This window comes from Salmo salar, chromosome 07 (genome assembly GCF_965601325.2).
Source record: "Salmo salar chromosome 07, fSalSal1, whole genome shotgun sequence".
In the NCBI taxonomy this organism is placed as follows: Eukaryota; Metazoa; Chordata; class Actinopteri; order Salmoniformes; family Salmonidae; genus Salmo; species Salmo salar.
The window spans coordinates 23,560,366-23,576,557 of record NC_138297.1 but is presented as its reverse complement, the minus strand read 5'-3'; the positions used below and the strand labels follow the sequence as shown (position 1 = coordinate 23,576,557).

General features: G+C 49.8%; 1 protein-coding gene across 1 annotated transcript in view; it reads left to right on the top strand.

Annotated features, from left to right (window-relative positions):
• The window catches only part of LOC106608752 (neuralized-like protein 4), a 30,317-nt gene extending 14,297 nt beyond the window's left edge, over positions 1-16,020 (top strand). Inside the window, 15 exon segments of the mRNA XM_014206869.3 lie at positions 282-410; positions 550-695; positions 2,344-2,562; positions 2,913-3,011; positions 3,207-3,350; positions 6,688-6,858; positions 6,996-7,154; positions 7,317-7,496; positions 8,100-8,193; positions 8,430-8,537; positions 11,499-11,643; positions 11,958-12,070; positions 12,318-12,349; positions 12,351-12,565; positions 13,566-16,020. Coding sequence (XP_014062344.3) covers positions 282-410; positions 550-695; positions 2,344-2,562; positions 2,913-3,011; positions 3,207-3,350; positions 6,688-6,858; positions 6,996-7,154; positions 7,317-7,496; positions 8,100-8,193; positions 8,430-8,537; positions 11,499-11,643; positions 11,958-12,070; positions 12,318-12,349; positions 12,351-12,565; positions 13,566-13,770 — 2,159 coding nt within the window. The 3' untranslated portion in view covers positions 13,771-16,020.
• The last annotated feature ends 172 nt before the right edge of the window (positions 16,021-16,192 follow it).

Below are 16,192 nucleotides of genomic sequence, written 5' to 3'. Positions count from 1 at the left end.
ATCAAAATGTGGAAAAAGTCAAGGGGTCTCAATACTTTTCCGAAGGCACTGTATGTGCTAGGGTTCTCATGAATTGATTAAAATGGAATTGATAGTGTCCCGAAGCCACTCCTGCGCTGTCTTGGCTGTTTGCTAAGGGTCTTTTTAGTTAGCTGCCACAAGCGTCTCTGAATAAATACACTTAGCAGCTCTTTTATGCTAAAATATCACTCATTAAGATTAATTGTCTTTGTCAAGGGAGACTTTCCAAAACACTCTCCTTCCCTCCCTCCCTCCATTAGAGGTGTATGCGGTGATAGACCTGTACGGTCAGTGTGTCCAGGTGTCCATCACGAGTTCCTCTGGCCCTCTGGACAACAGTCTGTGTACCAGCAACATAACGGAGAAGAGCTTCCCCATACACTCACCAGGTACGCACCACGGACATGTGTGTTTTCTCTCAGGTTAAGGATTGAAATAAATAGTTAAACGACAGACCGCAAATGAACTGGGCCACATCTCCTTTTCCCCTGTGCGTGTGTCTCTTTCTGTACGTACGTGTGTGTGTAGTGGCAGGCGTGGCCCACCGGCTCCACAGTAAACATGGTAAGAACGTGGTTCTGCTGGGAGAGGGCTGCCAGGCCGTCCGGGTAGGAGGATACGCTCATGGCATCGTCTTCAGCGCCAAGGAACTCAAAACAGACGAACTGTTCGAGGTGAGCCAGGGCAGGGGGAATACCATGGAGAGAGAGTCAAGGCGTGAAAGTAGAGTTGCTGGGGTGGAGTTTAGCATCGTTTTGTTTTGTAAAGCTCTTATACAGTATATTCAGACCTCTTGACATTTTCCACATTTTGTTACGATACAGCCTTATTTAAAAATATATTAATTAAATGTTTTCCACATAAATCAAGACAATAACCCATAATGACAAAGGGAAAACAAGTTTTTATTTTTTTTATTTTAGCAAATTTATTAAAGAAAAACAAGAACCGATACCTTTGCCATGAGACTCGAAATTGAACTCAGGTGCATTCTGTTTCCATTTATCATCCTTGAGATGTTTCTACAAGTTGGAGTCCACCTGTGGTAAATTCAATTGGTTGGACATGATTTGGAAAGGCACACACCTGTCTATATAATGTCGCATAGCTGACAGTGCATGTTACAGCAAAAACCAAGCTGTGACGTCGAAGGAATTGTCCGTAGAGCTCCGAGACAGGATTGTGTTGAGGCACACATCTGGGGAAGGGTAATAAATGTCTGCAGCATTGAAAGTCCCCAAGAACACAATAGACTCTATAATTCTTGAATGGACGAAATTTGGAACAGAGTTCCTCTGTGGAGATGGGAGAATCTTCCAGAAGGACAACGATCTCTACAGCACTTCACCAATCAGGCCAGACGGAAGCCACTCCTCAGTAAAAGGCACATGACAGCCCGCTTGGAGTTTGCCAAAAGGCACCAAAAGGACTCTCGGACCATGAGAAACAAGATTCTCTGATCTGATGAAACCAAGGTTAAACTCTTTGGCCTGAATGCGAAGCGTCACGGCTTGACACCTGGCACCATCCCTACGGTTAAGCATGGTGGTGGCAGCATCATGCTGTGGGGATGTTTTTCAGCGGCAGGGACTGGGACACTAGTCAGGGTCAAGGGAAAGATGAACGGAGCAAAGTACAAAGAGATCATAGATGAAAACCTGCTTCAGAGCGCTCAGGACCTCAGACTGGGGCGACTGTTCACCTTCCAACATGACAATGACCCTAAGCAAACAGCCAAGACCGCACAGGAGTGGCTTCGGGATAGCCCGGACTTGAACCCGATCGAACATCTCTGGAGAGAATTGAAAATAGCTGTGCAGTGACACTCCCCATCCAACCTGACAGAGCTTGAGAGGATCTGTAGAGAAGAATGGGAGAAACTCTCCAAATACAGGTGTGCCAAGCTTGTAGTGTCATACCCAAGAAGACTTGAGGCTGTTATCGCTGCCAAAGGTGCTTTAACAAAGTACTAAATAAAGGATCTGAATACTTATGTAAATGTAATATTTCATAACTATTTTTAATACATTTGCAAAAATTTCTAAAAACCTGTTTTTACTTTGTCATTATGGGGTATTCTGTGTAGAATGATGAGGAGAAAAAACGATTTAATCAATTTTAGAATAAGGCTGTAACAAAATGTGGAAAAAGTCAAGGGGTCTGAATACTTTCCGAATGCACTGTAGGTAATTATAATTGTACTTTTTATATTTTCTCCATCCAGAAAAACAAGTTCATTCTTATTCACTTCATTTTTGCCATCACCAGTACTCATCCTCTTCTTCCTCTCTATTCTTCCTTTCCCACCACCCCAACCCCCAGGTGAAGATAGACGAGGTAGATAACCAGTGGTCTGGTTCCCTCCACATGGGTCTGACCAGCCTGGCCCCCCCAGAGCTGCCTTCCTGCCCCATGTCGGGCCTGTCCCCCTCCCTCACACAGCTCCGCGCCAAGGTCACCTGGCTGCTGGCCGGGTCAGAGGTCAGACGCAATGGGGTCCTCCAAAGACAGAACTACGGGGCATCCCTGGACAGATTGATGGTGAGAGAAGGGAAGGGGAGGGAGTGGAGAGGGAACAATGTGGCAGAGAGAACTTAGATGTAAAGATGGTGACTAGAGTGTTGTAAAAAACTATCCGAAGAGTAGGCAGGGACTATTGGAGTATAATAATGAACCTTTAATCAAGCAGCTTCAGGAGAGATCCATCTTTGAGCATAGTCAGGGAAAGAACTCCCCTGCACCTACTTGATTTAAAGGTTCGTTATTATACTCCAATAGTCTCTAGACAATTGTGTGCATTTGGAACGGATAGAAGGACCGAGATGAGTACAGAAATGGGCAAGTGTGTACTGGTAATAGGATGGGTACTGAGATGAATTCTCTGTGTCTAGGTGGGGAACCGCGTGGGCGTGAAGAGATGCAGTGATGACACAATGCACATCCTCATTGACGGAGAGGACATGGGAACAGCTGCTACCGCTGTGGCCAAGGTACGTACACACACACACACACACACACACACACACACACACACACACACACACACACACACACACACGTGTGAGTATGTTCAATTAACACGCACACAAACACTTCATGAACGTACAAACGGTTCTCGCATCCACACACGTCATATGTGTTTAATTCTCTCACACCAACCCCACCTCTCTCTCCCCTCCCGGTAGAACGTCTATGCGGTGCTGGACCTGTATGGTCGTGTGACGGCTGTGTCCATCGTCAGTTCCTCGGTGCTGGAGGACGCAGAAAGCATCAAGGCCCCCTCCCTCTCCTCAGACAGCTGCAGCGACGGCGAGGAGGAGAGCACGCCGGTGAGACACACAGAGGGATGTAATGGGATAGGAGACGGGGGGGGATGTAGTGGGATAGGAGACGGGGGGGGGATGTAGTGGGATAGGAGACGGGGGGGGGGATGTAGTGGGATAGGAGACGGGGGGGGGGGATGTAGTGGGATAGGAGACGGGGGGGGGGATGTAGTGGGATAGGAGACGGGGGGGGGGATGTAGTGGGATAGGAGACGGGGGGGGGGGATGTAGTGGGATAGGAGACGGGGGGGGGGATGGGGGGGGTGAGTGGGATAGGAGACGGGGGGGGGGATGTAGTGGGATAGGAGACGGGGGGGGGATGTAGTGGGATAGGAGACGGGGGGGGGGATGTAGTGGGATAGGAGACGGGGGGGGGGATGTAGTGGGATAGGAGACGGGGGGGGGGATGTAGTGGGATAGGAGACGGGGGGGGGGATGTAGTGGGATAGGAGACGGGGGGGGGGATGTAGTGGGATAGGAGACGGGGGGGGGGATGTAGTGGGATAGGAGACGGGGGGGGGATGTAGTGGGATAGGAGACGGGGGGGGGGATGTAGTGGGATAGGAGACGGGGGGGGGATGTGGTGGGATAGGAGACGGGGGGGATGTGGTGGGATAGGAGACGGGGGGGGGATGTGGTGGGATAGGAGACGGGGACGGGGATGTGGTGGGATAGGAGACGGGGACGGGGATGTGGTGGGATAGGAGACGGGGACGGGGATGTGGTGGGATAGGAGACGGGGACGGGGATGTGGTGGGATAGGAGACGGGGACGGGGATGTGGTGGGATAGGAGACGGGGACGGGGATGTGGTGGGATAGGAGACGGGGACGGGGATGTGGTGGGATAGGAGACGGGGACGGGGATGTGGTGGGATAGGAGACGGGGACGGGGATGTGGTGGGATAGGAGACGGGGACGGGGATGTGGTGGGATAGGAGACGGGGACGGGGATGTGGTGGGATAGGAGACGGGGACGGGGATGTGGTGGGATAGGAGACGGGGACGGGGATGTGGTGGGATAGGAGACGGGGACGGGGATGTGGTGGGATAGGAGACGGGGACGGGGATGTGGTGGGATAGGAGACGGGGACGGGGATGTGGTGGGATAGGAGACGGGGGGGGGGGGGGATGTGGTGGGATAGGAGACGGGGGGGGGGGGGGATGTGGTGGGATAGGAGACGGGGGGGGGGGGGGGGGATGTGGTGGGATAGGAGACGGGGGGGGGGGGGATGTGGTGGGATAGGAGACGGGGGGGGGGGGGATGTGGTGGGATAGGGGACGGGGACGGGGATGTGGTGGGATAGGGGACGGGGACGTGGTGGGATATGAGACGGGGACGGGGATGTGGTGGGATATGAGACGGGGACGGGGACGTGGTGGGATATGAGACGGGGACGGGGACGTGGTGGGATATGAGACGGGGACGGGGACGTGGTGGGATATGAGACGGGGACGGGGACGTGGTGGGATATGAGACGGGGACGGGGACGTGGTGGGATATGAGACGGGGACGGGGACGGGATGTGGTGGGATCGGGGACGGGGACGGGGATGTGGTGGGATAGGAGACGGGGACGGGGATGTGGTGGGATAGGAGACGGGGACGGGGATGTGGTGGGATAGGAGACGGGGACGGGGATGTGGTGGGATAGGAGACGGGGACGGGGATGTGGTGGGATAGGAGACGGGGACGGGGATGTGGTGGGATAGGAGACGGGGACGGGGATGTGGTGGGATAGGAGACGGGGGGGGGATGTGGTGGGATCGGGGACGGGGACGGGGATGTGGTGGGATAGGAGACGGGGACGGGGATGTGGTGGGATAGGAGACGGGGACGGGGATGTGGTGGGATAGGAGACGGGGACGGGGATGTGGTGGGATAGGAGACGGGGACGGGGATGTGGTGGGATAGGAGACGGGGACGGGGATGTGGTGGGATAGGAGACGGGGGGGGGATGTGGTGGGATAGGAGACGGGGGGGGGATGTAGTGGGATAGGAGACGGGGACGGGGATGTGGTGGGATATGGGACGGGGACGGGGATGTGGTGGGATATGGGACGGGGACGGGGATGTGGTGGGATATGAGACGGGGACGGGATGTGGTGGGATCGGGGACGGGGACGGGATGTGGTGGGATAGGAGACGGGGGGGGGGGGGGGGGGGTGTGGTGGGATAGGAGACGGGGGGGGATGTGGTGGGATAGGAGACGGGAGACGGGGGGGATGTGGTGGGATAGGAGACGGGGACGGGATGGGATAGGAGACGGGGACGGGATGGGATAGGAGACGGGGACGGGATGTGGTGGGATAGGAGACGGGAGACGGGGGGGATGTGGTGGGATAGGAGACGGGGGGGGGATGTGGTGGGATAGGAGACGGGGGGGGGATGTCGTGGGATAGGAGACGGGGGGGGGATGTAGTGGGATGGGGGGATGTAGTGGAATAGGAGACGGGGGGGATGAGGTGGGATATGAGGGGGGATGTAGTGGAATAGGAGACGGGATGAGGTGGGATAGGAGACGGGGGGGGGGGGGATGAGGTGGGATAGGAGACGGAGGTGGGATAGGAGACGGAGGTGGGATAGGAGACGGGGGGGGGGGGGGGATGAGGTGGGATAGGAGACGGAGGTGGGATAGGAGACGGAGGTGGGATAGGAGACGGAGGTGGGATAGGAGACGGGGGGGGGGGGGGGATGAGGTGGGATAGGAGACGGAGGTGGGATAGGAGACGGGGGGGGGGGGGGATGAGGTGGGATAGGAGACGGAGGTGGGATAGGAGACGGAGGTGGGATAGGAGACGGGGGGGGGGGGGGGGGGATGAGGTGGGATAGGAGACGGGGGATGGGGGATGTAGTGGGATAGGAGACGGGGTGGGAGTGTAGTAGGAAGGAGACGGGGGGGGGATGTAGTGGGATAGGAGACGGGGGATGTAGGGGGATACGAGGGGGAATGTAGTGGGAATGGAGACGAGGGGGATGTAATGGGATAGGAGACGGGGGGGGGGGGGGAATGTAGTGGGATAGGAGACGGGGGGGTGTAGTGGGATAGGAGACGGGGGGATGTAGTGGGATAGGAGACGGGGGGGGGGGGGGAATGTAGTGGGATAGGAGACGGGTGGACAGCATGCTTTTGCCTGGACCTTCAAAGTGAAACAAGCTTGACAGCTATATAAAGTTAGACTAATGTGTCTTCTAAAGTAAGAAAATGTCATTTTGTTGCTTTTTTTCATGCAAATATCTCAAGTACAGTAGGAAGCCAGCATTTGCTCCACAGGTGGTTTAAGATTAGCACAAATTGAGCAACTGAAGTAAACAATGCCCCCCCCCCCCATATCTGTCCATCAGGTCGGGAGCACTAAGGTGGCCCTGGTGCCCAACAGTGTCATGGCCTTCCTGGAGAACCATGGGAAGAACATCCAGCTGTCCAATCAGAACCTGACGGCCGCCCGTGTCTCCAGCTACAACCAGGGCCTTCTGGTCACAGCACAACCCCTGCCCAGACAACAACTGTTCCAGGTAGCTACACTGGTGTGTGTGTGTGTGTCTGGATTTTTTTGATTGGGGCAGCGTCGTTGTTTAGGGACACATGATATAATATAGTGCTTTCTGTCACTATAGTTTGACTGACAGTCCGAATGTCTCTGTTGCCATAGTTTCAGATTGACCGCCTGAACCCGTCGTGGACGTCATCCTTGTCGCTAGGGGTGATAGGTCACTCCCCTGACCGCCTCAACTTTCCCTCCACGGCGTGCTGTCTGAAACGCTCTGCCTGGCTGCTGCAGAGAGACTCTGTCTTCCACAACTCACTGAAGGTACTGAAGTCGCTGTCTCTCACTCAGCTCCCTTCACAACTCACTTTCTGCTTTTGAGAACGTTTTGTCATTTCAAATGAACAACCTGATTGATTGTTTGATTAATCCTCTTTCCCTTCCCTCCATCACTTCACCCCCCTCCCCCCTTTTTTTCCATCCCAGATCTGTGAGAACTATGGTCCTAACCTGGACACATGTCCAGAGGGTACAGTATTGGGTCTACTAGTGGATGGGAACAGCTGTCTGCACCTCCATGTGAACGGGATGGACCAGGGGGTAGCAGCCCAGGACATCCCCAACCCCTGCTACCCCCTCATAGACCTCTATGGGCAGTGTGAACAGGTACGTCTGTCACCCTCCCACCCAAAACCCTCAGAATTCTCAATCTGAAGAGGATGAGGAAGTTAAATTCTACCTGCTTAGTCTAGCCACTGATATAACCCCCGGTAAAGCAGTTAACACCATTTTCAATGATGATTAACAGTCCCAGTGGAAAACCACCACCCATGCATCCCTCTGCGTTTTAAAAAAACTTCTACACAAACACAGGGTGCGTCCCAAATGGTTCCCTATATAGTGCACTACCTTTGACCCGAGCCCTATAGCCCCTGGTCAAAAGTAGTGCACTATAAAGGGAGTAGGGCACCATTTTAGACTAGTCCTACTCAGATCCACTTTTAGATCAGTAGCTAGAAACTCTAATCTGCTAGTATGTTGCTCTATGTTCTCTAATCCTGAAATACTTCCACCTGGCCGAAGTCATAATCCCAATCTCATTTAGACACGCCGTCCCTCAGTAGGTCTGTAACTCTAATCCCAGCCCTCCCGCCAGGCTGGGTTTAATAATCTGTCGCCCGGCCTGGCCCTGTACAATGTAATCTGTTATCACACTTCCTGAGTGCCGACAGAAGTCAAGTCAGTGACACCCTCTGATGTCGTTGGCAGGTTACAATAGTGACTGACAACGTGCCAACCGTGGGAGGGGAGAGCGGTGAGGCGCGTTGCCAAGGCGACATGGAGAAGGCGGACATGGTTGACGGTGAGAGGATGATGATGATGTCAACTCATTACAGTTGATGTTCAAAATGTCTTTCATATTAAAAGTTATTTTCATGTGTTCTGTAGATGCAAAGTTGACCAAGTTATTGTCCTTGTTGGCATCACATGTTCTTTGACAGTAAAACGCTTTGACTTCTAAGTAATATCAAACTCTGTATACGTCTCTTACCGGACTCAACCGGTGCTACCCTTTGACCTTTGCTATCTGACCTCCAGGGATCAAAGAGAGTGTGTGCTGGACGCCCCCTCCAGAGGTCAACCCCAACAAGACCTGTGAATACCAGGCCCTGTGCTCGCGCTTCAAGGACCTGCTCACGCTGCCAGGTGAGTACCCCACATACTTAAAAAAATAATTTTTTTAAAGCTAAACTTTCTTTTTTCCTGAGTAACCTCTGGTGGCAGAGCATTCCATGATGACATGGCTCGATACATAACTGAACGATGCATTTAAATCTGTTTTTGTTTTGGGTACAGTGAAGAACCCATAGTGGCCTGTCTGGTGGAGTATGTATGTATGTATGTCAGTTTTGAAGTGTATGCAAATAGATTAGACAAGTGGTTAGCCATTTTCAACACACAAATGTTTCTTTAAAAAGACTGGAAGAGAAGTAGTCCATTTCTCCTCAACCCTCAACCATGAAAGACTATGATGCATATGGTTGTTAGTTCTGTGTGCGCAGTTAAGGGCAAGGCATGCTGCTTGGTTGTGAGCCAGCTACAGCTTTGCTAGGTCCTTCTTTGCTGCGCCTGACCATATTAGCGGACAGTAATCAACATGGGACAAGACCAGAGCCTTAACAACTTGTACAGTTGATCTTGGTGCCAAAAACACAGAACATATTTTTATAACAGACGTACTTTTGGTAATGTAGTGTATGTGGACACCTGCTTGTCGAACATCTCATTCCAAAATCATGGGCATTAATATGGAGTTGGTCCTCCCTTGGCTGCTGCAACAGCCTCCACTCTTCTGGGAAGGCTTTCCACTTGATGTTTGAATGTTGCTGCGGGGACTTGCTTCCATTCAGCCACGGGCATTAGTGAGGTTGGGCACTGATGTTGGGCGATTAGGCCCGGCAAGCAGTCAGCGTGCCAATTCAGGTCAGGGCTCTGTGCAGGCCAGTCAAGTTCTTCCACGCCGATCTCAACAAACCATTTCTGTATGGACCTCGCTTTGTGCACAGGGGCATTGTTATTCTAAAACAGGAAAGGGCCTTCCCCAAATCCTGTTGCCACGAAGTTGAAAGCACAGAATTGTCTAGAATGTCATTGAATGCTGTAGCATTAAGATTTCCCTGCACTGGAAAAAAGGGGCCTAGCCCGAACCATGAAAAACAACCCCAGACCATTATTCCTCCTCCACCAAACTTTACAGTTGGCACTATGCATTGGAGCAGGCAGTATTCTCCTGGCATCCACCAAACCCGGATAGTACGATGACCTATCAGATTGTGAAGCGTGGTTCATCACTCCAGAGAACACATTTCCACTGCTCCAGACTCCAATGGCGCAAGCTTTACACCACTGCAGCCGACACTTGGCGTTGCGCATGGTGATCTTGGACTTGTGTGGCTGCTCGGTCATGGAAACCCATTTCATGAAGCTCCCATGAACAGTTCTTGTGCTGACGTTGCTTCCAGAGGCAGTTTGGAACTCTGTAGTGAGTGTTGCAACCGAGGACAGACATTCTGTTCTGTGAGCTTGTGTGGCCTACCACTTTGCGGCTGAGCCGTTGTTGATCCTAGACGTTTCCACTTCACAATAACAGCCCTTACAGTTGACCAGGGCAGAAATTTGACGAACTGAGTTGTTGGAAAGGTGTCATCCTATGACGGTGCCACGCTGAAAGTCACTGAGCTCTTCAGTAAGGCCATTCTACTGCCAATGTTTGTCTATGAAGATTTCATGGCTGTATGCTTGATTTTATACACCTGTCAGCAACTAGTGTTGCTGAAGTAGCCGAATCCACTAATATGAAGGGGTGTCCACATACTTTTGTGTGTGTGTGTGCGTGCACTCAATCAATCAATCCCCCAAAAATATAATTTAACTAAGCAAGTCAGTTAAGAACAAATTCTTATTTACAATGACGGCCAAACCCGGACGAGGCTGGACCAATTGTGCGCCGCCTTATGGGACTCCCAATCACGGCCGACTGTGATACAGCCTGGAATCGAACCAGGGACTGTTGTGACTCCTCTTGCACTGAGATGCAGTACCTTAGACCGCTGCGTACCTCCTCTCCCCATCTTCACAACAACTTTGTCAATATCACTTGACCATAATAACTGACCATCTAATGTTACTTGAATTTTAGAAGAACTTAGCCTTACCCTAGTGTGACGTTTAGCTAACATTTAGATTTAATCCAGAGATTCTCTTACTTTTGATTCGGCGGTCTCGTCCAGATCATGGCATTTTGTAGTTCTTTATGATAGCCACATTAGCAGCTAATTAGCGTTACATTTTTGGGTGATTAAATACATGCGAATATGTATTGATAAGTCACCTTGTCCTAGAGAGATTTACACTTATCAAAACATCACGCCAGGGTAAGCCTACACTAAACATGGCCCTTATTTTTAAGTGTTTCTAAAATCCCCTATGGAGAAAAATTCATGATGGAAAAACGATTGGAACCATTTCCTTGTTTGACCGAGTCTTATGACTCATGCTGTAGTACTCTATACCTAGTGGCTTATCATTCTTGGCACAAACTTGACCAAATTCAAAACAGCAATCCTCTTAAATGATTAAATCTTCAATACACAAATATGATGGTTCAATGTTGTCATTTCCCTTCTGTTTGTCCACTTTAGCATAACTAGAGCGCACTCTGGGTTCTATTGGATACGTAACTCTCCAATCGTGTGATGGCAGGTGATGTAAAGCCATAAGTTCGTTTTTGTCAGTAACAAATTATGATCTGTAACTTCAAAGGCTGCACTAAAATCTTAACAATACAGCTCCAACTATCATCTTATTATCCATTTAATCATTGGATAATACTATTTCTGATAATAACAAAGAAGGAATGAATGGTTTTTGAGCAGATTGTATTCAGCAGATGCCTCATCTGGTTTAGCTCGGCTGCAGCCGGCGGTGCTCTGTTCTTCGTGCCTCTTCTGCGTACTCTAGCTGTCTGTTGGTCTCAATGGTGGAGGGGGGTGCTTTCCTGTTGGTGTGGGGGGGTTATGCTATCCAGTCGAGTATCCTTGGCTCAGTCATAACTCCATCTTTGTTGTTCTCTCTCTCTCTCTCTCTCTGCCTATCCATCTCTCTCAGATGGTTACTTCAACGAGGATGCCAAGTATAACCTGTGTTACTGTGAGTCTTGCCACAAGCTGCGGGGGGACGAGGCCTACTACAAGAGAGGGGAGCCCCCCCGGGACTACGCCCTGCCCTTCGGCTGGTGCCGCTTCGCGCTGAGGTCAGAGGTCGCAAACAGCCAATCAAGTGGACTGCGAAAACTGTCTTCAACCAATTACTTTAGATCAGTCACAGTGCTATTCATGTCCACTGAATGACTTTTTAATCTATTTCAATTAACAAATTGATTAATAGATCTTACCTATTCTCACCTTGGCAAAAGATAAGGGGAGAATGTGAATAAAAATAGTATACAGTTTAAACTTTGAGAACTGGCTTTGAGTATCAATGTCCTAGGACACAAGATACAGGTGGAGATGGAGAGGGGTTAGCTAACAGTTTTGTGTGTGATTGTGTGTACTACCTCCCCTATAGGATCAAGCCCCACTGTGAGGTGTCTAGTGCATTTAAGAAGTGGCACATAGCCTACCACGGCACCAGTGTAGGGGCTCTGAGACGCACCCTGGACCATGCTCAGCTGCTCTCTGGTACGATGCAGCATTTGTTTCCTTATCCACTTTTTTGGACCCCTAAAAATAGAGTGAATTGACCACAGGTCACCTTTATTTTGATGTGCATATCACCTCAAGGTGTTGTTTCTCTCCCAAAGCACTAAGCAGATGTCTTAGCCTTTTGAAACGTACGGTTGATTTCCATCACAAACATTTCCCCTAATGATTAAAGAATCATGATGGTGTTGTAAATTAACAAACCCATGTTGTCTTGGTGTTTCAGGGACTTCGTCCATCTTCTCTGTGTCTCCGGCAAAGATGGAGGGTCCTAACGGTTACAGTGAGCCAGAGGAGAACAGCAACAGCCTCCCCGACAGGGACAGGGAACGAGACAGGGACAGGGAACGAGACAGGGACAGGGAACGAGACAGGGACGGGCGAGCGGACAGGGCGAGACAGGGAGGTTCCCCGGGTACAGCTGTCCCCCACCATGCGCTACTCCGGCCTGGAGATGTTCGCCCCTAAAGTGCAGTAAGTGTCAAATCTCTATCGTTGTCTCTCTCATGCTCTTGCTTTTTATCTGCCTTTTGCACTTATTCAAATTCAAGTATACACTCAGTGGGCAGTTTATTAGGTACACCACTCCGTTCGCAAAAATGGTTCGCTCCTACAGACCTTGAGTCACGTGGCCGTGGTTTGCTATATAAAGCAGGCAGACAGGCATTGAGGCATTCAGTTACTGTTTGTTTGAACGTTAGAATGGGCAAAACGAGTAACCGAAGCGTCTTTGAGCGTGGTATGATCGTCGGTGCCAGGCGCACCGGTTCCAACCGGCCTCCTGGGATTTTCACTCACGACAATCTAATGATTCCCGAGAATGGTGCAAAAAACATCCAGTCAGCGGCAGTCCTGTGGGCGAAAACAGCTCGTTGATGAGAGGTCGAAGGAGAATGGCAAGAATCGTGCACGCGAACAGGCGGGCCACAACGGCACAGTACATCGTTGGTGTGCAGAACGGCATCTCGGGAACGCACAACTCGACGGTCCTTGTCACAGATGGGTTATTGCAGCAGACGACCACACCGGGTTCCACACCTATTAACTATAAACAAGAAGAAGCTGTTTCAGTGGACACGCGATCACCAACACTGGACAATTGCGGAGCGGAAAAACGTCGCCTGGTCCGACGAATCCTGGTTCCTGTTGCGTCACGGTGATGGCAGAGTCAGGAGTCCATGGCCCTATCCAGCCTGGTGTCAACGGTGCAGGCCGGTGATGTAATGGTTTTTTGTGGCACACGTTAGGTCCCTTGATACCAGTTGAGCAATGTTTCCATGCCCTGAAGAATTCAGGCTGTTCTGGAGGCAAAGGGGGGTCTGACCCGGTACTAGATGGGTGGACCTAATAAACTGGCCACTGAGTATACTGTATACCATGAAATTGCTATGCTGTCTTGGTCTCCTCTGACTTGTCTTGCTTTTCTTTCTTTCATTCTTATTCCCATAACTCCTGCTCTCCTCTCTCCCTCCAGATTCCGGGACCCTCGTTCTCACTGTTGTCACCAGGCCCAGGTGGGTTTCCAGGTGTGCGTGCGGCCGGGCTCTTACAAGGTGGGGCCCCAGAACCTTGGGACCAGCGAGCCCCTTGACCCCCGCTTTAGCAACACAGAAATCGAGTGGATCACCAAGGAGCAAGGGGGCACCCTCCTCTACGGCCTACTCATACGGGTGGAGTGAGGGAGGGATGAACAGCGGGATGGATAGAGTGGAGATAAGGGAGCTTCTCTATCCCAGCGGTGCCTCCAAAACCTCTACTCCATCAACCAAATTCCAGACTTTGAGACTCTTTGGAATTTGGGTAATTTCCCTCCTGTTCCCGGGGGGGGGGGGATTGTTGACATTGACAGTTCAGCATTATTTTAGTTTATTTTGGACAAAGTACATTTTTGTTTGTTTTGGAATAATTTTAACAGGGCGGGGCTTTGGTGGATTCAGAGAACAACAGACTGACACTGCCTGCACTTTATGTTTTGAACACTTTGTGGGCTATTTAAAAAAAAAAAAAAAAAAGTAAAAAACAATCTACTTCTCATTCATAATACAACACTCGTTTTTGGTCACCGCAGTTTTTCTTTTAGCACTGTTATTGTCCTCTCTAGCTCTTGTTTTTATCACCTTTTATCCCAGCCTGATCACTCTCCTCACTTTCTTTTTGGTTCTCAAGTACGGGGGTGGGTGGTTCTGCTCAGTTCTCGAGGCTGAGTGCACAACCGAAATCGGTCACGTTCCAAGACTTGGACCGTTCTTTAAACTTCGCAATGGCGAAGGCCCCCCCCCCCCCCCCCCCCCCCCCCAGTCGCCTGCAGAACGGTCATTGACTATTGGACTTTATAAACTAAAGACTTAACCTCGTGTCAATGGAGGAAAAGAGTGCAAAATCAAACGATGAGGAGAAAGACTGGAAATAACCCTGAACAGGAGAAAGACCTGAGAGCACCTGTTTTTAGAGGGAGGAACAAAAAAAAACTGGACGAAAATGTTTACAGGTGTAACGCTAACCACTGTCTGTCTACATGTATGACTCGTCCTCTCCATCTCCCTCCCCTCATAACTGTCCCAGATTTTCAGAAATGTCTTCGTCAGTGGAAAGCGGGGGGGGGGTCTGTTCTGTTTCACCGACAAAGCTATCTGCATCTTGAATAGTGTGAAGTGGCTTCCTCTCCTTAGTCCTCATCTCCTTTCCTTCACCTGCACTGATCTGAAGGAAAGGAGCAGATAGAAATGTCATGAATAGAGCTGACATGATTCTGTACCAGATAGGCATGTTTGTTCTTCATAACATAGTACTATCTGAACTTTACACAATGTTGTGGCCTGCTGAACGTGCCTGTTTTCACACATCGTCGTTTACACTAGAGTTACGTTCAAGTCTTTTAAAGATTGTAACGGATCTGTCCCATTATGGCGTCGGTGAGCGTACGGGCAGTGCCAGTGAGGCCATCTCCATTTTTAAAGTAGTACGTTTCTTCTACTTCTGAGTTGGTAAACAAACTGAAAGGGTGCACACTGCCACCTAGAGTGTGTTGTTTGAACAGGTATAAAGCCAAGGTTGGCTATTTACAGCCACCTGCAGTCATGGAATGTTTGCTTACGAGTATAATTCATTGGCTGATCCCTGGATGGAATTTTGTGATCCTTCCTTAACCCATAGGAAGGTCCACCCAGTTGACTACTTCAAAATTGTGAAGTCCCTAATGGCACTGCCCATGCTCAAACTTGGACACTGGAGTCCTCTATAGAACTCTATGGTCATGGTTTTAACAGGGAGAAATGTTCATAGCCAATAAGGTCATAGGGGTCTGCCCTCATTGGTGTGTTCGTGCAAATACGCTTGGGAATTTAAGTATTTAACGAAATGCAGGCCCTGATGCTGGTGTTTACATTGTGAATGTAATTCATTAGGGTTTTTGTCATTTAGTTTTTTGTGGTCCGTTTACGTTGAAACTAACACCCTTCATTTGACATATTACATTAAGATTAACACTGGTTAATTCATTCCTGATCCAAATATTCCCCTATTTGATTGTATGTGGACGACTCTAAAGCACATCTTCTTTTAACCATGTATGTTGTTGCCAATGTGATATATACTTATGTATGACATACATAGCCGCGCCATCTCGCCAAGTCATTGTTTTGACCAGAGAGGAGAAAAACAGGTTAAGTCAAGATCTAAGGTTCAGTTGACTTTCCTCACACACACACACAACTGTGTATAACCTAATTTATTGCAACAAAAAAAGTGGGCTTTGAAGAAGGAAAAAAAACTTGCTTGCAACGTCCAATCAAAATGTGAAAAATGATATGGGGTTAGTTAAAGGCCCAGTGCTGCTTTTTATGATAATGCATTTGTACAGGCTGTTACATAACATGAAATCATATCTTCCTGATTTGTAAAAATAAATAAACAGAGTATGCACATGATGACTCTGGACTGGCTTTGTGTGTTTCTTCCTTTTTAAAGTGGCAATCAGCAGTAGAAACAAATCATTTTCCCTGACCGTTTTTGGTAAAAAGCTGAGGAATGTAAACACATAGACAGAGCTATGGATGCAAGGACTGACCATCCATCATGATATTATAGTGTTTGTTCAAACAT